This window comes from Girardinichthys multiradiatus, chromosome Y (genome assembly GCF_021462225.1).
Source record: "Girardinichthys multiradiatus isolate DD_20200921_A chromosome Y, DD_fGirMul_XY1, whole genome shotgun sequence".
Classification (NCBI taxonomy): Eukaryota; Metazoa; Chordata; class Actinopteri; order Cyprinodontiformes; family Goodeidae; genus Girardinichthys; species Girardinichthys multiradiatus.
Window position 1 is genome coordinate 12,501,453 of NC_061818.1, and position 22,670 is coordinate 12,524,122.

At 41.4% G+C, this 22,670-nt stretch overlaps 1 protein-coding gene across 1 annotated transcript in view; it reads left to right on the forward strand.

The window, feature by feature from the left end:
• LOC124864130 (myosin-9-like) overlaps positions 1-19,594 on the forward strand; it is a 34,637-nt gene extending 15,043 nt beyond the window's left edge. Inside the window, exons 4-40 of the mRNA XM_047358804.1 lie at positions 128-155; positions 268-361; positions 2,300-2,392; positions 2,486-2,549; positions 2,695-2,793; positions 2,898-3,041; positions 3,342-3,437; positions 3,539-3,810; positions 3,903-4,076; positions 4,193-4,366; positions 5,266-5,380; positions 6,348-6,535; positions 6,798-6,919; positions 7,004-7,073; positions 7,164-7,324; positions 8,352-8,460; positions 8,550-8,681; positions 8,785-8,991; positions 9,095-9,232; positions 9,895-10,018; positions 10,128-10,299; positions 10,389-10,601; positions 10,733-10,877; positions 10,958-11,164; positions 11,306-11,410; positions 12,732-12,884; positions 13,046-13,294; positions 13,375-13,587; positions 13,683-13,895; positions 14,430-14,591; positions 15,560-15,688; positions 15,774-15,862; positions 15,949-16,072; positions 16,198-16,406; positions 17,452-17,560; positions 17,716-17,888; positions 18,052-19,594. Coding sequence (XP_047214760.1) covers positions 128-155; positions 268-361; positions 2,300-2,392; positions 2,486-2,549; positions 2,695-2,793; positions 2,898-3,041; positions 3,342-3,437; positions 3,539-3,810; positions 3,903-4,076; positions 4,193-4,366; positions 5,266-5,380; positions 6,348-6,535; positions 6,798-6,919; positions 7,004-7,073; positions 7,164-7,324; positions 8,352-8,460; positions 8,550-8,681; positions 8,785-8,991; positions 9,095-9,232; positions 9,895-10,018; positions 10,128-10,299; positions 10,389-10,601; positions 10,733-10,877; positions 10,958-11,164; positions 11,306-11,410; positions 12,732-12,884; positions 13,046-13,294; positions 13,375-13,587; positions 13,683-13,895; positions 14,430-14,591; positions 15,560-15,688; positions 15,774-15,862; positions 15,949-16,072; positions 16,198-16,406; positions 17,452-17,560; positions 17,716-17,888; positions 18,052-18,157 — 5,375 coding nt within the window. The 3' untranslated portion in view covers positions 18,158-19,594. The remainder of the gene's footprint in view (positions 1-127; positions 156-267; positions 362-2,299; positions 2,393-2,485; positions 2,550-2,694; positions 2,794-2,897; positions 3,042-3,341; positions 3,438-3,538; positions 3,811-3,902; positions 4,077-4,192; positions 4,367-5,265; positions 5,381-6,347; positions 6,536-6,797; positions 6,920-7,003; positions 7,074-7,163; positions 7,325-8,351; positions 8,461-8,549; positions 8,682-8,784; positions 8,992-9,094; positions 9,233-9,894; positions 10,019-10,127; positions 10,300-10,388; positions 10,602-10,732; positions 10,878-10,957; positions 11,165-11,305; positions 11,411-12,731; positions 12,885-13,045; positions 13,295-13,374; positions 13,588-13,682; positions 13,896-14,429; positions 14,592-15,559; positions 15,689-15,773; positions 15,863-15,948; positions 16,073-16,197; positions 16,407-17,451; positions 17,561-17,715; positions 17,889-18,051) is intronic.
• Positions 19,595-22,670: the final 3,076 nt, after the last annotated feature.

Genomic DNA, 22,670 nt, shown 5'->3' on the forward strand with positions numbered 1-22,670 from the left:
TACACTGTACACACTGGTAGCAACGATGTATTCATGTACAACTGAGCTGCAAAGTTGCTGTTGCTGTGCAAAGCTGACAATCTCCACGTTTGTGTACCCCTTTTTTCTTTTTTTTTTTGTCTTGCAGATCGGGAAGACCAATCTATTCTTTGCACGTAAGTTGCCTTTAGTCTGTTTCCATTTAGACCATGCTTGTCTCAACAACTCACATTCTTTTCTTTTTTTTCTTTATCTGATTGCATTTGTTTTCTTTCATATCATCTAAAGAGGCGAGTCTGGTGCTGGTAAGACGGAGAACACCAAGAAGGTTATTCAGTATCTGGCTCACGTGGCCTCCTCCCACAAGACCAAGAAAGATCAGGTTGGTCCAGCTTTTTATTTATATTCTCAATCCTTTAAATATCACTTTAACTCCAAATGTATTGTTTATACTCCTAGTACAGCTACTGTTAAAGCAGCAGGCGTGTAATTTGTGTGTGAACAATAAATGATTATTAGTCTTAGTAAAATAACAGTAATGTTCTGCAACAGACTGTTGCGGAAAAGAGCCACCATCTGTGGATATCGGATATTTTTGAAAAAGAACCAGGAATAACTTGTGTTTTGTCTTGCTGAGTTTTATTGAACCAGAAAGTTAAGCAAAGTCTGGCAGCCCAGCCCTTTATCAGATAAGGGAGGAAAACCTGTTATTCTGGCATTTTGTTTGTCAGCCACATGAGAAGCAGCCCAGAGGACCCCAGAAGGGCTTTAAAGAAACTACAGCTATCATCCCTTTTTTGAGGTTGTTTTTCTTTTTTTTCCATTAACAGAGCAGTTCATACCTGTCCCATGTGAGTTGATCCTCCTTCTTCACACTCTTCCTCCTCCACCTGCTTCTCTCACTGCGTTCTTCTTCTATCCCCCCCCCCCCCCCATCGCCCCTTCCTCTTCCCAACCCCTCGCTGAAGCCTGCGCTGTTTTGAGAGTCATTTTGTATAGAGGGCAGAGGTGACGTGTCTTGGCAGCCAATAGAAAGTCAGGAGGAAGTTTGTTTGCAGCTTGGTGGCAGCCGTATGTGTTCCAGTGAAAAATTCACCCAGACTATAGTATTACGGGGGTCTTTGGTTAGAACAATATTCACCAAATTTTTTGGTCTGTTTTTTAAATTTGTCTGGTTAAATTTTTCATAACTACGCTTTATTTTTTTATTTTTATTATTGTGTACAAGTCCTAAATTGCTTTTTTGTTTTTGCTTGGACAGTTTGTCTATTTTTATTAGAAAGCGTCAAATTTCTTCTATAGATATTTTATATTTTACACAGTGACTTGGAAAAGTATTTATAGTCGTTGTGTTTTTATTTAGATTTATTGTTGGACCAATATAATGTTGCCCCTGTTTGTGAAGGGAAAGGAAAATTATGGGTTGATTTATAAAAAAAAAAAAAAAATCTTTCACAAAAAAGTCTGAGTTTGGATTGTATTTGTTTTTCGATCTCCTGCACTCTGATCTCCTAAATATAATCCAGCGTCACCTTCAGCAAATATAATCAGTTCATCGTATCACAATAAATCACTTTTTTTTTTTATCATTATCTTTGCTACGCTTTATGTATAATTTTCCTTTTACTTTGCAAATACGCATTGCTTTGTTTCGGTCTATCTTTTTTTTAAGATCTCATTAAGGTAAATAATGCACATAATGTGAAAAATTAAAAACTTTTGCAAGGCATTGTCTGTTAAGTATGTTTTAATGCATCAACACAAAGGATTTTGAACTTGAGTTATGCTTGTATTAGAGATTTGCGTTTTGTTTTATGTTGTGTAAATTGCTCACTTTAGGGGTTACCCGGGTTTCTTAAAAGTCTAAAATGAAATGAAGGTCTGAAAAGTTTCCTCTACCGAGGCTTCACTGAACTATTCTCTGTAACAGGTGCTGGGTTGTTTACTGTCTCTGGGTTTTTGTTTTTGTTTGGGCACTAACATGTGTTGGGTTTTATGCTTGGGTGCAAAATGTGTGTTGCTGCTGGTGTTTATCTCTTGTTTGTTTTTTCTCCTCAGATTTAAATTTATCATGGTAAATCTGCAAATATATTATCATATTATATTCCTGCATAATTAATTTCACCTACAATGTAACCTGTTTTGCAGTAATTCGTCTGAACTGATTATAGGCACAAATATGAGGTTCTTAAATCCTCTATTTTAATGGTGGCCTCTTAAGTTCACTGGGTGATAATGTTCTACCAAAATTGTTGCTGTGAACTATAGATATGAATATATTTTATTAAACCGGCTATGTGAATCTGTTGCTTTCCACCAGGGGGAGCTGGAGAAGCAGCTACTGCAGGCTAACCCCATCCTGGAAGCCTTTGGAAATGCCAAAACAGTCAAAAATGACAACTCTTCCAGATTTGTATGAATCATTGCCAAGTTTCAAGGGTCCGATTCCCAATGAGTTCTAGTTTGTCACGATCCGGTTTCAAATGTTTTATTTTTCTCCACTCAGGGAAAATTCATTAGAATCAACTTCGATGTCAATGGTTACATCGTCGGTGCTAATATTGAAACTTGTATCCTGAATACCATCATTACACAGTTTTGCTTTTTGCCTTGTTTTAAGGATCACCTCAGGAGTTGAACACTGAAATACTCAAAGTTGTTAAATTAGGGGTTTATTTTGTTGTCAAAACCTTTCCTTGACCAATTTGCTGAAAGACTTGCTGGAGAAATCCCGTGCCATTCGCCAGGCCAAAGAGGAGAGGGCATTTCACATCTTCTACTACATGCTCACGGGAGCAGGAGACAAGTTACGAAGTAAGTGATTAGTTGGATTTTTATCTGAAGGTTTATTAATTGCTGTGTTTTTATGAAGTTGCTTAGTGTAAAAATTAAATGTCTCCTTTGCCCTTTTATGACAGATGAGCTTCTCCTTGAAAATTACAACAACTACCGATTCCTTTCCAATGGAAATGTCACCATTCCGGGGCAGCAAGACAAGGATCTGTTCACAGAAACCATGGAGGCCTTTAGGATCATGGGTATTCCAGATGATGAGCAGATTGGTAAGGAAACAAGCCCCCCATTATTATGTATTGTGCATGTCTGGAAAACTTTGATATCTAGACTTTATTCCCTATCCCAGTGTTTGGATTTTAACCACCAGTCTATCCCAACCACCATGTGTCCACCATTCAGTCCAACGTTGTCTGTCCTTTCGTCTGACATTTTTATCGCTCCTTCTGTGCGTCTGTCATAAATACACACTGAACCTTAGTATTTATTTATTAATATCTCTGGTTTTGATTCAACCCGGGTTGGAAACATGTGTAAACCTGTCGTGTTTCTGCTTATTTCCTGTGTAGGCATGTTGAAGGTGGTGGCCTCGGTTCTGCAGCTTGGAAACATGAGCTTCAAAAAGGAACGTCACACAGATCAGGCTTCAATGCCTGACAACACAGGTAACGTGCTTTGCCCTTTGAGGTAATTTTCTCTTTTCACCTGCTTACCCTATCAGCTCTAATAACGCCATTATTTCCCTCCTTGCCTTCTTCTGCACCAGCTGCCCAGAAAGTGTCCCATCTCATGGGCATGAACGTGACAGACTTCACCAGGGCCATCCTGTCACCCCGAATCAAAGTGGGCAGAGACTACGTCCAGAAGGCTCAAACTCAGGAACAAGCAGAGTTCGCGGTGGAGGCCCTGGCTAAGGCTACCTATGAAAGGATGTTCCGCTGGCTGGTCATGAGAATCAACAAAGCACTGGACAAGACAAAGAGACAGGGAGCCTCCTTCATTGGCATCCTGGATATTGCTGGCTTTGAGATCTTTGAGGTGAATCCAAATAAAAAGCCTTGCAGAACGTTGCTTGTATCCACGCAAATAATGATCGATGGATTCTGAGCAGTTTCCTCTTCTCTCTGTAGTTAAACTCTTTTGAGCAGCTCTGCATCAATTACACCAACGAGAAGCTGCAGCAGCTCTTCAACCACACCATGTTCATCCTGGAGCAGGAGGAATACCAGAGGGAGGGCATCGAGTGGAGCTTCATCGACTTCGGCCTCGACCTGCAGCCTTGCATCGACCTCATTGAAAAACCAGTTAGTTTTTTCTACTCTTTTTTATTTTTTATTTTTTTAGTTTATGTACTCAAAATGTTTTGTCTTTCTGAGATGGAGTGCAACATAATACAGTTTGCATGCTGTCCTGTGTCCAGGCCAGCCCCCCAGGTATCCTTGCTTTGCTGGATGAGGAGTGCTGGTTTCCCAAGGCAACAGACAAGAGCTTTGTTGAGAAGGTGGTCCAGGAGCAGGGCACACACCCCAAATTCCACAAGCCCAAGAAACTGAAGGATGAAGCAGATTTCTGTATCATTCATTATGCTGGCAAGGTACACATGCACACTTGGTCACCATAGGTCATCTTGATAATGTTCAGCTGTTTAACTAGGTTGCAGGGTCTTGCAAAAGTATTCATATCCCTTGAACTTTTTCACATAAATATTTTTACAACTGTGTGTTTTGTTGCGGATTTTATGGCTGTCTCACACAAAGTACACATAATTGTAAAGTGAAAGGAAAATATCATGCATGGTTTCAAGTTTTTCTTTTAACAAATAAAAATGTTAAAACGGCATCATTAATACCATGAGCACAGTGAGACAGTTAAAGTGGAGAAATTGCTCTGGTCAGGAAACATAAGTTTACTTTTTGGCCTACATGAGAGACGCCATGTGATGGAAATGAAACCAAAGCAATACAGTCTTCACTGTGAAACATGGTGGTGGCTGCATCATGCTGTAGGGACAAAGAAGCTGGTTGATGAGAAGGTGGTTAGAGCTAAATGCAGGGCAATCCTGGAAGAAAACCTGTTGGAGGCTGCAGAAGACTTGAGACTGAGTGGATGTTCCCCTTCTAGCAGGAGACAGCGACCCTAAACATACAGCCAGAGCGACAAAGGAATGGTTTAGATTAAAGCAGGTTCATGTTGGAACGGTCCAATCAAAGTCCAGACAGGATCTAATTTTTAATATAAATGTGTGTCATAGTTGAGATTTTTTTCTTTGGTTTAAAAAAAATAATAATTCAGTGCCATGATATTCTTTTTTTTTCTCCACTACACTATTTTGTGCTACTTAGTGTTACTCACAAAATACATGAAACGTTGTAATGTGAGAAAAGTTGAAGGGGTGTTGAGATTTTGCGAGGCACTGTACGATGCCTGTAGAGCGGTACGGAGTGATTCTTAAAAATCACACGTTCACTATTGGGGCTTACTGTCTCTTACCAGGTGGACTACAAAGCGGATGAGTGGCTGATGAAGAACATGGACCCACTGAATGATAATGTAGCTACGCTCCTCAATCAGTCCACTGACAAGTTTGTGTCTGAGCTGTGGAGGGACGGTGAGTTTAGGCAGATTTTAAATAGTTTCCTCAGTAGATGAACTTATCTTACTGTTCATGGTGCTTACTCTTTTTATTGTCTGGTGTGTGGGCCTTTGTATTTACCTTTTGTCAAATCCTGCTGGTTGTTTGTCTATTTCTTCCTTTGTTCGGCCCCATTTTTTATCTGTCATCTTTTTCTGTTGGCTCTCAGAGGTACAGCATTGTCAGAGAGCTTATTTTTATCAACGTTTTCCTATTCTGCACTCAGATTCAGGTGAAAAGGTTTCTTTCTTACTATTTTTCCTGCTGTTTGTCCCATGTTTAAATGATTATTACCCACAACACCTTGGCAGCCATGATGTCTTTATCCCATTCTGAAAATATTGGGAGCCTTAAAACAACTCTGTAATAATCTACAGGTCATCTTACTATTTGTTGCTCTTTCATTGGACTCTGCTTTTCTCCCTCTGTGTGCTAGTGTTGTGTGGGGACTCCTGGTGTTGGTCATGGGTACTGCAACAGTGCAGCAATGGGTATATACTGCATGGGTTTGGTTTTGTCACTTTGGCACACATACACATTGAAATCCGTCATTGCACACAGTTTTCACTCCAATGAACAAACTGTCATTGTTTACAGATCTATTTAAGTCACTGCATTGAATATCTATTTGCTTTTTTTGTCATGGTGTGTTATCCTTCTGGTTTCTGTGACTGGCCTGTTGTCCGTTTTTTTTTTATTACACATTTTTCCTCCACATTTACACGCTGTTTGTGTGGTGTTACAGTGGTTCTGGTTCTGTAAACCACCTCCTGTGGTCTGGTGTGTCTTTTTGAGACAACCCGAGACAGTGGTCCTCTTTGTTATTCCTTGTGATGTGCATTTGTTTTGAGTTTGCCTGGTTGGATACTGAGACTACATGAAACCCCTTTGAAGGCCTTTTAAAGCATCTTTTTCGATTTCTCCACACTGTTCTTTGTTTCAGTGGACCGTATTGTGGGCCTGGACAAAGTGTCCGGCATGTCTGAGATGCCTGGTGCCTTTAAGACCCGTAAAGGCATGTTCCGCACCGTGGGCCAGCTCTACAAGGAGCAGCTGTCCAAGCTCATGGCCACACTGAGGAACACGAACCCCAACTTTGTTCGCTGCATTATCCCCAACCATGAGAAAAAGGTATTGGAAGCAATGGCATCTGCTTTTGTTTGTTTTCATTATTTTCATGCCTGGATTATACAAACATTACTCAGGATTTATTACCGAAATGTTTTCATGATCTTCTAGCATGGAAATTGATTTTAAACATACCCTTTTCAAAGATTTCTCACATGTAGATGACATTCATTTAGACATCTAGCCCAGACTGAGTCTGAGTCATCCACAGAGAAGGTTCTGTCACCTCGAGATTTAAGTGACCTGCATTTTTCCATGTTTCCAGGCTGGAAAGCTGGACCCCCACCTGGTTCTAGACCAGCTTAGGTGCAACGGTGTGCTAGAGGGGATCCGTATCTGTAGACAGGGCTTCCCCAACCGCATTGTCTTCCAGGAGTTCAGACAGAGGTAAGGGAGAAGTATCCACTTTGTTTTTATTGGTGCAGGTGGGAGGTGATCAGAATGATCAATAAATTTGTCTTTTTCTATCAGGTATGAAATCCTAACTCCAAATGCCATCCCCAAAGGTTTCATGGATGGGAAGCAGGCCTGTGTCCTCATGGTAGGAGTACTTGTAGACTTACAGCTTGCCTCCACAATCCCCCTTTCCTCTGCCATGTTGACTGTGCAACCGTTTTCTTTTTAATATCAGATCCGGTCTCTGGAGCTGGATCCCAACCTGTTCCGCATTGGACAGAGTAAAGTTTTCTTCAGGGCAGGAGTCCTTGCTCACCTAGAGGAGGAGAGGGACATGAAGATCACAGACATCATCATCAGTTTCCAGGCCTGGTGCAGAGGCTACGTGGCTCGCAAGTAAGAGAAGAGACTCTGTTGATATCAGAATGCTTTTCTGTGGCTTATGTTGTCGCTGAGTGAACACAGCAACTTCACGGACACTCATCAAGAGCATGGATGCCATATAAACTATGTGCCTTTAATGATTCATTTGAACAGTTGTCCTTGCAGGGTAAAATAATATAACATACAGATGACCTAAAAACAAATATCAGGGGTTGAAGGTGAATATATTATGGATTTCATCCAATCCACCCACGGCTAAAATCATATATAGCTTAAGTAAATCTGGTTAAATATTTGGCCAACCTTGACTTCAGAAATCGTAGCACTCATTTAAACAATCTGGACCCCCACTTTAAGCTTAACCTATACATTTTCAGTAGGGTTGATGTTGATATTCTTTTAGAAGCTTAATGTTGGTCTATTTTATCCATTTCAAAACCAGCTTTTAAGAGTCAAATATTAGCAATGAAACAGACCCACAGCCTGATGCTGCCACCACCATGCTTGGCAGTTGGTAAACCAGTGTAGGGTTTAAAAGTATTGCTTTAACGCCTCCAAACACGCTTCTTGTGATCCTACGTCTTCAGAACAGTTGTCTCCATTTACCTTACACTTTGGGTAAAATTGTTAAATCTTTGACACAGTTGGGTGTTTTTAGATGAGTGATCATAAAGCGGCCTAACATTAAGCTTCAGTAATGGCCCTGACTTCATCTCATTTGAAAACATTGAAAACTGCTTTAAATGAACTTTTAACAATTTTGTTGTAAATTGCTTCCCTGTAAATTAGATTAATCCAAATATTGCTGAGGCTGGATGTATTTATTTGAGCCTGTACCTAGTGGTTTTCACCTGATTCCTGTTTTCAGAATTTGTTGAGTTTTCCACCTGGAAAAAGAATGGCACAAATCCATCATTAAAAGCAGTTTGAGAATTAGGCCAATGAGTGATTGTAAAACCTCTGAGAGATGGTTTGTAATGGTTATTCATGTTTAGTGATTGTAGAGTGTTAATTTGAGTCTCTGGGTGACGTATCGCAGGGCTTTTGCAAAGAGACAACAGCAGCTGACAGCCATGAAGGTGCTTCAGAGGAACTGTGCTGCTTATCTTAAACTGAGGAACTGGCAGTGGTGGAGACTCTTCACTAAGGTATACCTCCTCATCAAAGTAGCGTTTTATTGACTAAGCTTTGGTGTTGGTTTAGTTTTTCTCACTGTCCCTTATTTACACATTTTTAGGTCAAGCCACTGCTTCAAGTCAGCAGGCAGGAAGAGGAGATGCAGGCCAAGGATGAGGAGCTGCATAAGGTGAAGGAGAGGCACCTTCAGGCTGAGCAGCAACTCCAGGAAATGGAGGAAAAACATCAACAGGTAGAATTTATGAGGATAAAATTGTATTTTATATAACGGCCCAACTGTTTACTTTTGATGAAGGTTAACCATCCATACGCTCATTGATTAACTGTGCTTGTAGCTGAGTGCTGAGAAGATGGCCCTGCAGGAACAGCTCCAGGCAGAAACGGAGCTCTGTGCCGAGGCCGAGGAGATGAGAGCCCGTCTGGCTGCCAAAAAGCAGGAGCTAGAGGAGATCCTCCATGACCTAGAGGCGCGTGTAGAGGAGGAGGAAGAGCGCGCTTCTCATTTGACCACTGAGAAGAAGAAGATGCAGCAAAATATTTCTGTAAGAAAAGACTGTGAACTAAATATGAGCCTCTATAACTGCATCACACACCTCCATGGTTTGATTTGCCTAACCAAACATTCTGCCATTAATGTGCACTCAGGATTTGGAGCAGCAGCTGGATGAAGAAGAGGCAGCCAGACAGAAGCTCCAGTTGGAGAAGGTCACTTTGGAAGCCAAAATGAAGAAGATTGAAGAAGACGTCATGGTTCTAGATGACCAGAACAACAAACTACTCAAGGTTGAGATTTACAGAACTTTCATAATTTCTCGTAACAACCTCAAACTTTAATGTGATAGACCAGCACAACCTAGCCCATATGGGAAGTGGAGGGAAAAATACATTTTTACTCTGTTACCCCTAAATACAATCCAGTGCAACAGATTTTAACTAGTAATTGAAGTTTTTCTGTTTGAATCCAGCTGTTCTGTCAAGGTTTGTTAGAGAACAAACAGGATCATGAAAATATGGAAACGTCCAGCAGACAGGTCAGGGTTCTGGAGAATTTTAAATCTGGGTTTGGCTGTCGAACAATATTTCAGTTACTGAACATCGAGCCAAGTTCTGTTCAGTCCATCAGTACAGCACAAATACAAACCTATCAAAACATGGCGATCCCTCTAAACTAACACCCCCCTGAGCCCACGGTCACCATGGGGAAAACATGATGCTGGCAGTAGATCAAAGCATGTTGGTGGCCCAGTCAAACCTGAAAACAATGAATCATTTCCCTTCCCTCCTATAAATATGAGCTGCTTTGTGTCGGTTAATTAAACAAATCCAAATAAAATGTCTTGTAATTTATGGTTGTATTTAGTCAGTGTGTTACAGTTAGTGTTAGCTGTGCTTTTTGTTTGTTTTTTTCACTTGACAATTTCACTGACATATTTTTTGCCATCCAGGAGAAAAAGTTGATGGAGGAGAGGATCTCTGAATTCACCACCAACTTGGCAGAGGAAGAGGAGAAGTCGAAGAGTTTGCAGAAACTCAAGACTAAACACGAGGCGATGATCACAGACCTGGAGGGTAGGAAAGAAAACTCATAGAAACATTTAGAATGGCGAGGTGCTGTGACTTCTAACCTCTAACACTTGACTGTCACCTCTCTATTTGCTAAATATTCATCCTGTTTTAGATCGCCTGCGCAGGGAGGAGAAGATGCGTCAGGAGCTGGAGAAAAACAGACGCAAACTGGAGGGCGACTTCACTGAGACACACGACCAAATCGCTGAGCTCCAGGCTCAGATTGCTGAGCTCCGTGCACAGCTGGCCAAGAAGGAGGAGGAGCTCCAGGCTGCCTTGGCCAGGTCTGTTTAGCTCACAACATTGGTTCTGGACATAACTCATGGGTTGTTGCTCAATTTAGTGAAATTGTATTATATTTCCCTCCTTTAAGAATTGAGGAGGAGGCTGCACAGAAGAACATGGCTCAGAAAAAGATTAGAGAGCTGGAGGCTCAGCTTTCTGAACTACAAGAGGACTTGGAGCTGGAGAAGCAGGCCCGTGTGAAGGCTGAGAAACATCGCAGGGATCTGGGAGAGGAGCTGGAGGCCTTGAAGACAGAGCTTGAGGACACCCTGGACTCTACGGCTGCTATGCAAGAACTCAGGTAGGATAATTTGTCTTGAGCGGGTGCATACAACCTGTGGCTCCTCAAGCCATGCACAGTGGCTCCTAATAACTTCTGTTCAAGGTGTTTATCTTCTCCCAAGCACATTCACCTCTGCTGTGCTCTTATAGGACCAAACGTGAGACGGAGGTGACTCAGCTTAAGAAGAGTCTGGAGGAAGATGCCAAAGTCCATGAACAGCAGCTGGTTGAGATGAGGCAGAAACACAGCCAGGCCTTCGATGAACTTAATGAGCAGCTGGAGCAAGCTAAAAGGGTACCCTCAACACATTCTGTTTTCTTTTTCCATATGCATCTTCTCAGAAACGAGCACTGACAGTTTGTCATTTTGCGCAGAACAAAGTGTCAGTGGAGAAGGCTAAACAAGCCCTGGAGTCAGAGAAGAACGAGCTGATTATTGAGCTTCAGACGCTGATGCAGGGTAAGGGTGACTCTGAACACCGCAGGAAGAAGGCTGAAGGGCTGTCGCAGGAGCTGCAAGCCAAATACTCAGAGGCAGATCGTCAGAGGGTGGAACTGTCTGAGAAACTGGCTAAAGTGCAGGTATGGTTTCATATGCTAGATATTCTCACACCTTCCAAATGATTTAACCCCTGTAGTTAAGCAGTGATCATTGCTGAAATGAACGTATGAAAACATACTTCGACAAACTAAAGCTTGTCGTTTCTTATCATTTATCCACAGGCTGAGCTGGAGAACGTTAACGGCCTGTTGACTGAGGCTGAGGGCAAATCCATAAAGGCGAATAAAGATTTCTCCTCTGTGGAGTCCCAGCTGCAGGATGCCCAGGTATAACCTAGCAGAGCCAGGGTACAAATGTTATGCAGCTGTAGTTACAGAGCTGACGCCACCATCTACTAAAAGTAGTGTTATAAGCCATTATCTACACACTGTTACAGGACCTACAGATTAGTCCTTGATGATAAGGACTTGTTTTACACACGTTAATATAATATCGACAAAATAATACTTCTATTTAAAAAAATTAATAAAAATAAATACATATTTATATTTAAACGCGTAAGCTATTTTAGTCCCATCCCTTCTCCACTACTTAAAAGACACCACTTCCTATTTATTTCCTGTCCCAAGCCCTTCTTTATAATGCATTACATCTATTTAACCACAATCAAAGTATTTACAGAAATACACATAGATGCATACATTAATGCATATACATTCATAATGTGTATATAGTGGATTGGGAAACCCAATCAATGCCATTCTTCCTCCTTGTACCCTACAGAAAACATATTTTTGTACATTTTAAATTAGTTGGTGCTTAACGTTTGAACTGAAGTCATGTTAAAGTTCCACAGCTCAACTTTACTAACAGATGTGCAGAACGTTTTTTGTGTTGTTCGAACACCAGGATTTTTAACATTTAAAATTTCGCCCTTAAATTGTATGTTCTTTCTTATAAGAAACTGTTTTTGAATATCATCATGGCTCTTGATGGCTAAACACATTATTTGGCAGTTGGTAACTGAACTAGAGCCATGAACGTTAATCATTTTATCAATACTTGATTATTATTCTGCATAACTGGTTTTATGGAATATCCTTACAGCCGTCTTTTCCAATACAGATGACCATAATGATGATAAACATTAAGTTCTGGTGAAAACATCTGCACAGTAGTGTTGATATGGTGACTCCTGTGCACCCCACAGAATGTGCCGTAATCTGTGAGCTAGAATGTGTTTATATTTCACCCACAATTGAAATGTTTTTGGTAACATTGTGTGTCTGTAATGGGAGATTTCCAGCTACTACCATGAAACCTCTAAATACAAATTTAATTTGTTTGAACAGGCTGCCTGTATTTTATTTCGGTATGGAAACACGTTTCTTCATTCAAAATAATGGAAATTAAAATCAATTCCTACCACACCTCTTCCACAGCATGCACAACACTCAAAATTTATTATATTTTATATAAATATTAAAATAATTAACATGCTTTTTCTGAGGGACCCACCTTTTTGTCATGATGGAGCTTTTAAGGTGTTTTTTTTTTTTTTGGGGGGAGGTCAAACCTTCTATAAACTTCTATTGTCCATAATAGAAGCAGTTGTTTGTTACATCAAAGTTTCTAATTGTGCCACAGGAACTCCTCCAAGAAGAGACGCGTCAGAAACTGTCTCTCAACACACGTCTGCGCCAGCTGGAGGATGAACAGAACAACCTTAAAGAGCAGCTGGAGGAAGAGGAGGAAGCCAAGAGGAATGTCGAGAAGCAGCTTCAGGCGGTGCAGGCTCAGGTAAGATGCATCAAAGCATTTCCTCCAGGAATGTTTCTGCAGGACAGCAGAGAACCAATTAGTAGCTTCATTTTCTGATGAGCATTTTATTCAATCACTTCAATCACTTGTAACTGTGACAAATGATCGTTTCTGCAATGCCCGTTTCATTTCCCCTACAGCTTGCTGACATGAAGAAAAAGGTGGAGCAGGATGCAGGGTCTCTGGAGTCTGCTGAAGAGGGGAAGAAGAGATTTCAGAGGGACTTGGAAAGCACCAACCAGCGGCTGGAGGAGAAATGTGCCGCTTATGATAAGTTGGACAAAACAAAGACACGTCTTCAGCAGGAGTTGGACGACCTGCTAGTGGACCAAGACCACCTTCGGCAGATTGTCTCCAACTTGGAGAAGAAGCAGAAGAAGTTTGACCAGGTTAATAAACACTGAGATTATATTACTGTATTTTCTTAAATATTTAAGCCGTAAACATCGGTTTTGGCTTGCGTTTATAGATGCTTGCAGAGGAGAAAAATATCTCCGCCCGCTATGCAGAGGAGCGTGACCGAGCTGAAGCTGAGGCACGAGAAAAGGAGACCCGGGCGCTGGCTCTGACCCGTGAGCTGGAATCGCTGATGGATGTTAAGGAGGAACTGGACCGCAACAACAAGCTGCTGCGGGCTGAAATGGAAGATCTGGTGTCGTCTAAGGATGATGTGGGCAAGAATGTAAGTTTTAAGAAGAGGCAGTTTTACTGGAGAATTTATTCCTGTGATATCCAACTTCACCTTTTTATTCTTGATCTTCCTTTCGTGCTTTGCAGGTTCATGAACTGGAGAAGGGTAAACGTGCTATGGAGCAGCAGCTAGAGGAGATGAAGACTCAGCTGGAGGAGCTGGAGGACGAGCTGCAGGCCACAGAGGACGCCAAGCTGCGTCTGGAAGTCAACATGCAGGCCATGAAGGCACAGTACGAGAGGGACCTGGCAGGACGTGATGAGATGGGAGAGGAGAAGAAGAGAGCACTGGTTAAACAGGTCTGTTGATAGCTGGGTTACAGTACCTTGCTAAAGTATTGATACCCCTGAACATTTTTATCACATTATAACCACAAACCTCACTGTATCTTAGAAATCATCTGTGATTGACCAAGAGACATTATTATAAAATTTATTTACAAGTAGAAATCTGAAAGGTGTAGCATGCATGTTTGTTTGGTCCCCCTTACTCTGATACCCCTAAAAAAAAAAATCCAGTCCAACGAGCTTCCTTCAGAAGTCACCTACATGGTAAATGGACCCTACATCCAGTTTAGGATTTAAACTAAAAGTTATGAGTCCAGCTGTTCTGTAAAGGTCTGAGGCTTGTTGGAGAACATTAGTAAATTAGTCACTGCAAAGACCAGAACAGACAGGTTGGGGAAAAGTTGATAGTAACATGACCAAATATGAACACAGTTCAAGGGGTGTGAATACATTTGCAAGGCAGTATACATTCAGATTGTAATACTGGTTACAGGTAGGTAGTTGAATACTTCTTGGATGTAAAATCAGTGGGTGTGAATCCTGTAGGTGCGTGAGATGGAGATGGAGCTGGAAGACGAGAGGAAGCAGCGCTCGGCAGCTGTAGCTGCACGCAAGAAGCTGGAGCTGGACCTGAAGGAGCTGGAGGCAGCCATCGACATGGCCAACAAGAACCGTGACGAGGCCCTGAAGCAGCTGAAGAAACTTCAGGTGAGCACAACACAAGTGTTTTTTTGCACAGTGATTCAGCTAAGTCTTAAAGTACCATATTTTCCGCACTATAAGGCGCACTTAAAAACCTTTAATTTTTTCAAAAAATGACAGTGCGCCTTGTAATCCGGAGCGCCTTATATATGGATCAATTGGTTAATTGGTTGATCCATACTGGTTGTACACGGCGCTCTGTCAAAATGTTTCAGTACGACTGGTAAACTACAAAGTCGCACCGCTTGCAGCATTACGGCTACCGTAGTCAGGGGCGTCGCCGAAGTAATAGCGGTAAACACCTGTACTGTGCTTACTCCTAGTCCAACACCACTTGTGTGTGTATAACGTTTGAATGTACTGTTGCAGGAATTGCCTGAACTATATGTGATTAGAAGCTCAGTGTGTGGGGTGTATGTTTCGTGTGTGTGTATGGAAGATGTTGACATTACTCCTCCGAACAGAGGTGGCGCTGTGTGCTGCCGTAGCTGAGAATCAAGAGTGAAGGAGTGACGTCGGTATTATTGTGTGTGTGGGGTGGGTAGAGACGGCGACCGGAGCAGCGATGTATGAGTCTGTAAGCCCTGTGTTTTTACGTGCTGCAAAGTCATTAAAAAGAACCCCGAATCTCATCAACAACTTCATAGACTCCAATGCATTCCTAACGTGCGGTTGGCTCTATTCAATAGATTTCTATGTAGAGGAGACCTTACCACGAGAGTGAATGGAGTTATCAGAACGCTGATTTGTAGTGTATTAATAAAGTTTGACTGACTGACTTATCTGACTGTTTTGTTGACATTCTCTTTAGCACAGCTCCATCTAGTGGATGCATAACGCAACCCCAGTCAAACGTTTGACTGCAGTAGCTTCTATTCTATGCGCCTTATAATCCGGTGCGCCTTATAGTGCAGAAAATACGGTACTAAAAATCTGTTTCCTGCACCTCAATTTACACACGTTTCTGTTCTCAGGCTCAGATGAAGGATCTCATCCGAGAGTTGGAGGACACTCGCATGTCCAGAGATGAAATCCTAACCCAGAGCAAGGAGACTGAGAAGAAGCTGAAGGGCATGGAGGCTGATATGATCCAAATGCAGGAAGTCTGTTTCCACACTAAAGTTCAACTTGCAGCTTACTTTTTGATTATTGCTGACATCATTTCTCATTTCATCTGTCAACGTTCAGGAGCTGGCAGCTGCAGAGAGAGTGAAGAGACAGGCCCAGCAGGAGAGAGACGAACTGCAGGATGAAATCAACAACCAGGCTGCCAAGAAGTAGGACTTCTGTCAAAAGGACCATATGGTACATCTTGTTTTTGGAGCTGGCGGTTATGAACCTCTCCTCTTTGTTCAACCCTCAGTGCTCAGGCTGCAGAAGAGAGGAGACGACTGGAGGCTCGTATTGCTCAGCTGGAGGAGGAGCTGGAGGAGGAACAGTGCAACACCGAGCTGATCAATGACAGGCTGAAGAAGGCAATGCTGCAGGTTTGTTGGCTTACGTTTCATAACCAGATTTCATTTTAACTGGATCCAATAGTCATTACAAAAGCTGTGGTAGTTTTTTGAATGAAAATATTAGAAATTTATGGATGGATTTGTTTGATTATTAGACTGACCAGATAAACGTTGAGCTGACTGCAGAGCGCAGCATCTCTCAGCGTGTCGAAGGGGCTCGCAGCCAGTTGGAGCGTCAGAACAAGGAGCTGAAACTGAAACTCCAGGAGCTTGAGGGAACCATTAAGTCCAAGTACAAGGCCAACATGACTGCCCTGGAAGCAAAGATCGCTCAGCTGGAGGAACAGCTGGACATTGAATCCAGGTAAGAAATTTAAACATGGCAATGCTGGACAGAAATTGAATTTTTCAAAAAGTAGTAATAACTTAGTAACAAAGATATGAGAGATTTTATGGCAGAGTTTGATTATGTAAAGCTTTGACCTGCAGATTCAGAGTTCTCTTTAAGAACTACAACATTTTCTATATCCTGGATAAATGAAATATTCAACTGAACAATAAAAGTTTACAGTAAAACAAAAATAAACCTCTTTATACCAACATAATGTTGCTGAACTCTGAATCTCTAGAAATCTTAAATTCAATAAAATCATACAGCTAAAAAGAGTAACGGCATATAGACTGTACAAGATGTATTGTAACTCATTACCATTAATATTGGAGGGGGAAAAAGCTATGGTTAGTGTTAAATAGTGTTTTTTTTTTTTCATTTGTGGTAGAGGGCAGTCTTGGTTACACAGCTCTGCAGTGAGCAATAAGTAAAACTAGTGCTGTTAGCACTGGTAACATCAGTCTCTCTTTATACGCTATAGAGTTAGTAGATGTTTAGACCAGGAAACCGCCAACAATTCCTATCCCAGCCCAGCAAGCTTTGTAACAGATGGACTCGGGCTCTTCAAGAGGATAAAACAGATCAACTTTGCTGTAAAATATTTCGCCTTTTGTTATGTAAGGTTAAACTCCTTGTTGTGGCAGCATGAATGAACAGCCAATGCGCCTCTGTAGGAAGCAGTTTCCTTTCGAGACGTTTCTTACACCTTAGGTGCGTCTTCTACTTCTTTTTAAACACCTTGTAGTTAACTTAGACTCTTTTTCATTCGGTAATAGCTTCCACACTGAAGAGTGTTGCTAGTGAGATTTGGTAGAGCTTAGGTGTGGTTCAGTCACTAATCAGAAAGAGATCAGATTTGTAGTTTCTGATTAGTTGACTGCTGCTCAAATATAAAAATGGGGCACCAGCTAATTTCTCTGTGCAGCTTTACTTGGTAATTTATTCTTAAAAATCCCATTTTACCAGCTTATTAGATTAGGCAACAAACTTAAAACTGACTAATAATTGTTTTCCTCAGGGAGAGACTGACTGCCACCAAACTAGTAAGACGCACTGAGAAGAAACTGAAGGAAGTTATCCTGCAGGTGGATGATGAAAGGCGCAATGCAGAGCAGCAGAAGGACCAGGTCAGTTTAAAGTGCAACATTTCTACTCCCCAGATTCCCAAAAACACATTTACCAAAAGCTTTTCAGAAAATCTTGGTTTACCCTCCCTTGAATTCAATCACACATATACGGAAGATCAGCTTTTAACCTCATCTGAGTTCATTTGATATTCCAGGCCGATAAGTTGAACTCCCGTATGAAGCAACTGAAGCGTCAGCTAGAGGAGGCAGAGGAGGAGGCCCAGAGAGCCAACGCCAACCGAAGGAAACTCCAGAGGGAGCTGGAGGATGCCACAGAGTCTGCAGATGCCATGAACCGTGAAGTTGTCTCCCTCAAGAGCAAGCTCAGGTAGAAAGAGTGACCATAAAGACACAAAAGGCTTTTAATGCCATCATGTTAAAAAACAATAGATGTCTGTTGCAAGTTTCACCATAAACTAGATCAAATGTTCTTACAAGGTTAAAGACTGTCATTGGATTTTCCTAACCGCTTTCTAACCTTCCTATTTTAGGCGTGGTGACCTCCCATTCACCGTACGCCGCACTGTCCCTCGCAGCGGTGTCGAAAGTGACGAAGAAAGTGAGCCCAAGGCTGAGGCCCCAGAGCCCCAAGCTTGAACAGACCACGCCACTCACCTCTTCAGAGCTGAATCCTAACCAGAAGGACCCAAATACAAAAGAGCATCCATTACTGTAAGATGGAAAAAAAACATGTCCAGATTAAAGGCAGGAATTCAGTTCAGTCCTGCGACTGTCTATTTGAACAGCATCAAACTATGCATCCATAAGCACGGCTACTCGTATAAATAAGCCAGTAAACGCAGACAATCGCCATTCTGACTTGCGCTCAAATTTCTCTTTTTAGGCCAAGTTCTTTCATCGCTTCCTTTTTCATTCTCTGGGAAAAGTAAAACTATTTTTATAAGGAAAATTTTGACTTGTAATAGTCCTGATTTAGGATTTATTTTTCTAATTGAGGGGGGAAAAGGATACATAAATAAATGAAGACAATTACTGGAATGGGACCAAAGGAATATCAACTAGAAGTGTATTTTATTCAGACATTTTTTTATTATGGTAAAGAATGGAACCGCTTCATGTGTATTATGCTCAATTTCTCTTCTTCACGGTTTATAAGACTTATACAAAATCCTGAAACGTACTCTACAGACCTAGCTGCAATTAGCACTCGTTACAATGTTTTTGGCCTATTTTGTTCACGCTTCTTGTAGAAACACAAAGCTGAAGGCGTATTTCATCAATTGGAGATATACTGAATGTGTTTAATTGGTGCGCTGAAATTTCTTAATTTGCACTGAAATGGAAGAAAAATTATTAACCTAAACGGCATACCACTGCAATTGTGGATTTCACTGAAACGGTAAAGATGAAACGTTCAAGTCTTTGAATGACCGTACACATGCTTATTTAGTGAGTGCGCACACACTGCCAACACACACTATAAAAGCCTTCAATACAACTGACACCTACTTGCCAGGGAACATGGCTTTAGTTTTGTTGTTTCTGGACATACATTTAATTTTTTTGTTTTTTTTCTTGCCATCAATATTGTTTTTTTATGTTCAGGGTGAAGTATAAATGGTTGGGTAGCTTTTTATTGTCTTGCAGCGCACACTGTATTCTTAGGGCACTGCTTTTTAAGACAGGTAACTGAATAATTGAACCAAAGGCAGATTCAGGAGGGAGGGACATTCTTCATCACTGGAAAAGTTGTACACTATACTATGGTGTTTGTATGTGGTCTGGTGGAGATCTCAGCTGTTGGTGACAGGACGATGTGTACCCCTCACAGACTGTGAACAGGGTCACCTTTTGGCTCACACTGCTGGAAAGTGAGAGGAATCTGTTATTTCCAAATAATGGCTCATAATTCAAAAGATCATGTATTTCATACTTCATAATAAACAAAGGCAAGCCAAGAGAAAGAAAGAAAGGAAACAATGTGCACCAGTTATTTTGTAACGTTTGTCTGCAACTCTGGCATGGAATCGTGGTCAAACATGATATTGCAAATAAAGATGCTTTCTAAACTGCCATCTGGTCCTGTTTTTCTTTTCTCTGTAGTCCAGTTTGTTTTATGTTCATTTCCACCATTAATCCTAATACAGGGCTTGTAGAGGAGGTCTAGTTTAAAGTTGAAATTTTGGTTCCTTTCAGTCAGTGCCTTGCAAAATTATTCATGCCCCTCTAATTTCTCCATTTTTATCACATTATGGCAACTCTGATGTACTCTGTTGGGCTTTTATGATGGACCCTCCAATACGTAGAGAATTATTGTGAAACTCATCCCCATAGAGATGCGAGGTAGTGGCAACATACTTCAGCAGCAGCTGGTCAGATTTCATGGGTAGATGGATGGAGCTAAATATAAGGCGATTCTGGGAAGAAAAAAAACCCTCAGATGCTGCACAGATGTCCAGCAGAACAACGATCTTAAACTAATGCAGCTAAAGTTACAACAAAATTTAACGGCATTCATCTATCAGATGGGCAACCATTTTGAACTATATGTGTAAAGCAGGTAGAGATCCCAAAAGACAACGAATTACAACGAAAGGTGATTTCACAAAGTATTAGCTCAGTGGGGTAAGAATAAAAATGCACACTGTCTTTTATTGTCTTAATACGGATGATTTTGGCATACAGCTCATGAAAACCAAAAATTCCTATCTCACAAAATTAGCATATCATTAAAAGGGTCTCTAAACGAGCTATGAACCTAATCATTTGAATCAACGAGTTAACTCTAAACACCTGCAAAAGATTCCTGAGGCCTTTAAAACTCCCAGCCTGGTTCATCACTCAAAACCCCAATCATGGGTAAGACTGCCGACCTGACTGCTGTCCAGAAGGCCACTATTGACACCCTCAAGCAAGAGGGTAAGACACAGAAAGAAATTTCTGAACGAATAGGCTGTTCCCAGAGTGCTGTATCAAGGCACCTCAGTGGGAAGTCTGTGGGAAGGAAAAAGTGTGGCAGAAAACGCTGCACAACGAGAAGAGGTGACCGGACCCTGAGGAAGATTGTGGAGAAGGGTCGATTCCAGACCTTGTTGGACCTGCGGAAGCAGTGGACTGAGTCTGGAGTAGAAACATCCAGAGCCACCGTGCACAGGCGTGTGCAGGAAATGGGCTACAGGTGCCGCATTCCCCAGGTCAAGCCACTTTTGAACCAGAAACAGCGGCAGAAGCGCCTGACCTGGGCTACAGAGAAGCAGCACTGGACTGTTGCTCAGTGGTCCAAAGTACTTTTTTCGGATGAAAGCAAATTCTGCATGTCATTCGGAAATCAAGGTGCCAGAGTCTGGAGGAAGACTGGGGAGAAGGAAATGCCAAAATGCCAGAAGTCCAGTGTCAAGTACCCACAGTCAGTGATGGTCTGGGGTGCTGTGTCAGCTGCTGGTGTTGGTCCACTGTGTTTTATCAAGGGCAGGGTCAATGCAGCTAGCTATCAGGAGATTTTGGAGCACTTCATGCTTCCATCTGCTGAAAAGCTTTATGGAGATGAATATTTCATTTTTCAGCACGACCTGGCACCTGCTCACAGTGCCAAAACCACTGGTAAATGGTTTACTGACCATGGTATCACTGTGCTCAATTGGCCTACCAACTCTCCTGACCTGAACCCCATAGAGAATCTGTGGGATATTGTGAAGAGAACGTTGAGAGACTCAAGACCCAACACTCTGGATGAGCTAAAGGCCGCTATCGAAGCATCCTGGGCCTCCATAAGACCTCAGCAGTGCCACAGGCTGATTGCCTCCATGCCACGCCGCATTGAAGCAGTCATTTCTGCAAAAGGATTCCCGACCAAGTATTGAGTGCATAACTGTACATGATTATTTGAAGGTTGACGTTTTTTGTATTAAAAACACTTTTCTTTTATTGGTCGGATGAAATATGCTAATTTTGTGAGATAGGAATTTTGGGTTTTCATGAGCTGTATGCCAAAATCATCCGTATTAAGACAATAAAAGACCTGAAATATTTCAGTTATTGTGCAATGAATCTAAAATATATGAATGTTAAATTTTCATCATGACATAATGGAAAATAATGAACTTTATCACAATATGCTAATATTTTGAGAAGGACCTGTATATGTAACTTTACATCGGACTTGACAAATTCACATTCGGGGTTCCCCAAAGTTCCCTCTGGGGGCCCCTTCTGTTTAATATCTAGATGCTCCCACTAGCTCAGGTTAAAACAAGTTACCATTACAACGTAGATGACACGCAGCTCTACATTACAATGTCCCCAGAAGACGATGAACCTATTCATTGGCGACATACATACATCAAATCCAAGTGTGGATATGCTATGATTTTCTTCAATTAAACCAAAACTGAGGTAATAATTTTTGGACCAAAAGTACTCAAGAGTCTTCAGTTACTACAGCTAGAAACCACTGAGTCTGCCTTCTATCCCCTGAATAACATTTCCAGGACTAAAGGAATAATGTCCCAGCAGGATCTTTAAGAACTCATCCATGTGTTTATCTTAAGTCGAATTGATTACTGGAATAGTGTCTTCACAGGTCTGCCTGTAAGTCAATCAGACAGCTGCAGCTGATCCAGAACGCTGCTGCCCTCACCCTCACTAGAACTTAGAAAGTAGAGCACATCACCCCAGACTTTAAAATACTTTTGTTAGTTTAAAAGCCACTGAATGGCTCGGCACTAAATACAAAATAAGATTTGTTGTATCGGACCACTGAGGTCTTCTGGTTGCAATCTACTCTGCAACCTCAGAATCAGAACCAAGCATGGAGAAGCAGCATTCAGTTCTTATGCTCCACTAATCTGGAACAAACTTTCAGAAAACTGCAAAAATGTTGAATCCCTGAGTTTTATGAAATTATAGTTAAAAAGAAAGGTCTTTGACTGTTCTATTTAAACTATTAACTGAAACATTAAGTCTTTAGTCCAACTTTCTTTCCTTTGTCACTTCAATGAACTTTTAATGATTTTTTTTCTTTCTAATGTTTCTAATCTAAAGCAATTTGAATAGTCTTGTTGCTGAAATATGTATAATACAAATAAATTGCCATCGCCCTGAAGTTCGTGGGTAAATGTGAAAACGTCAAGGATTCATGAAGACTTTTGCA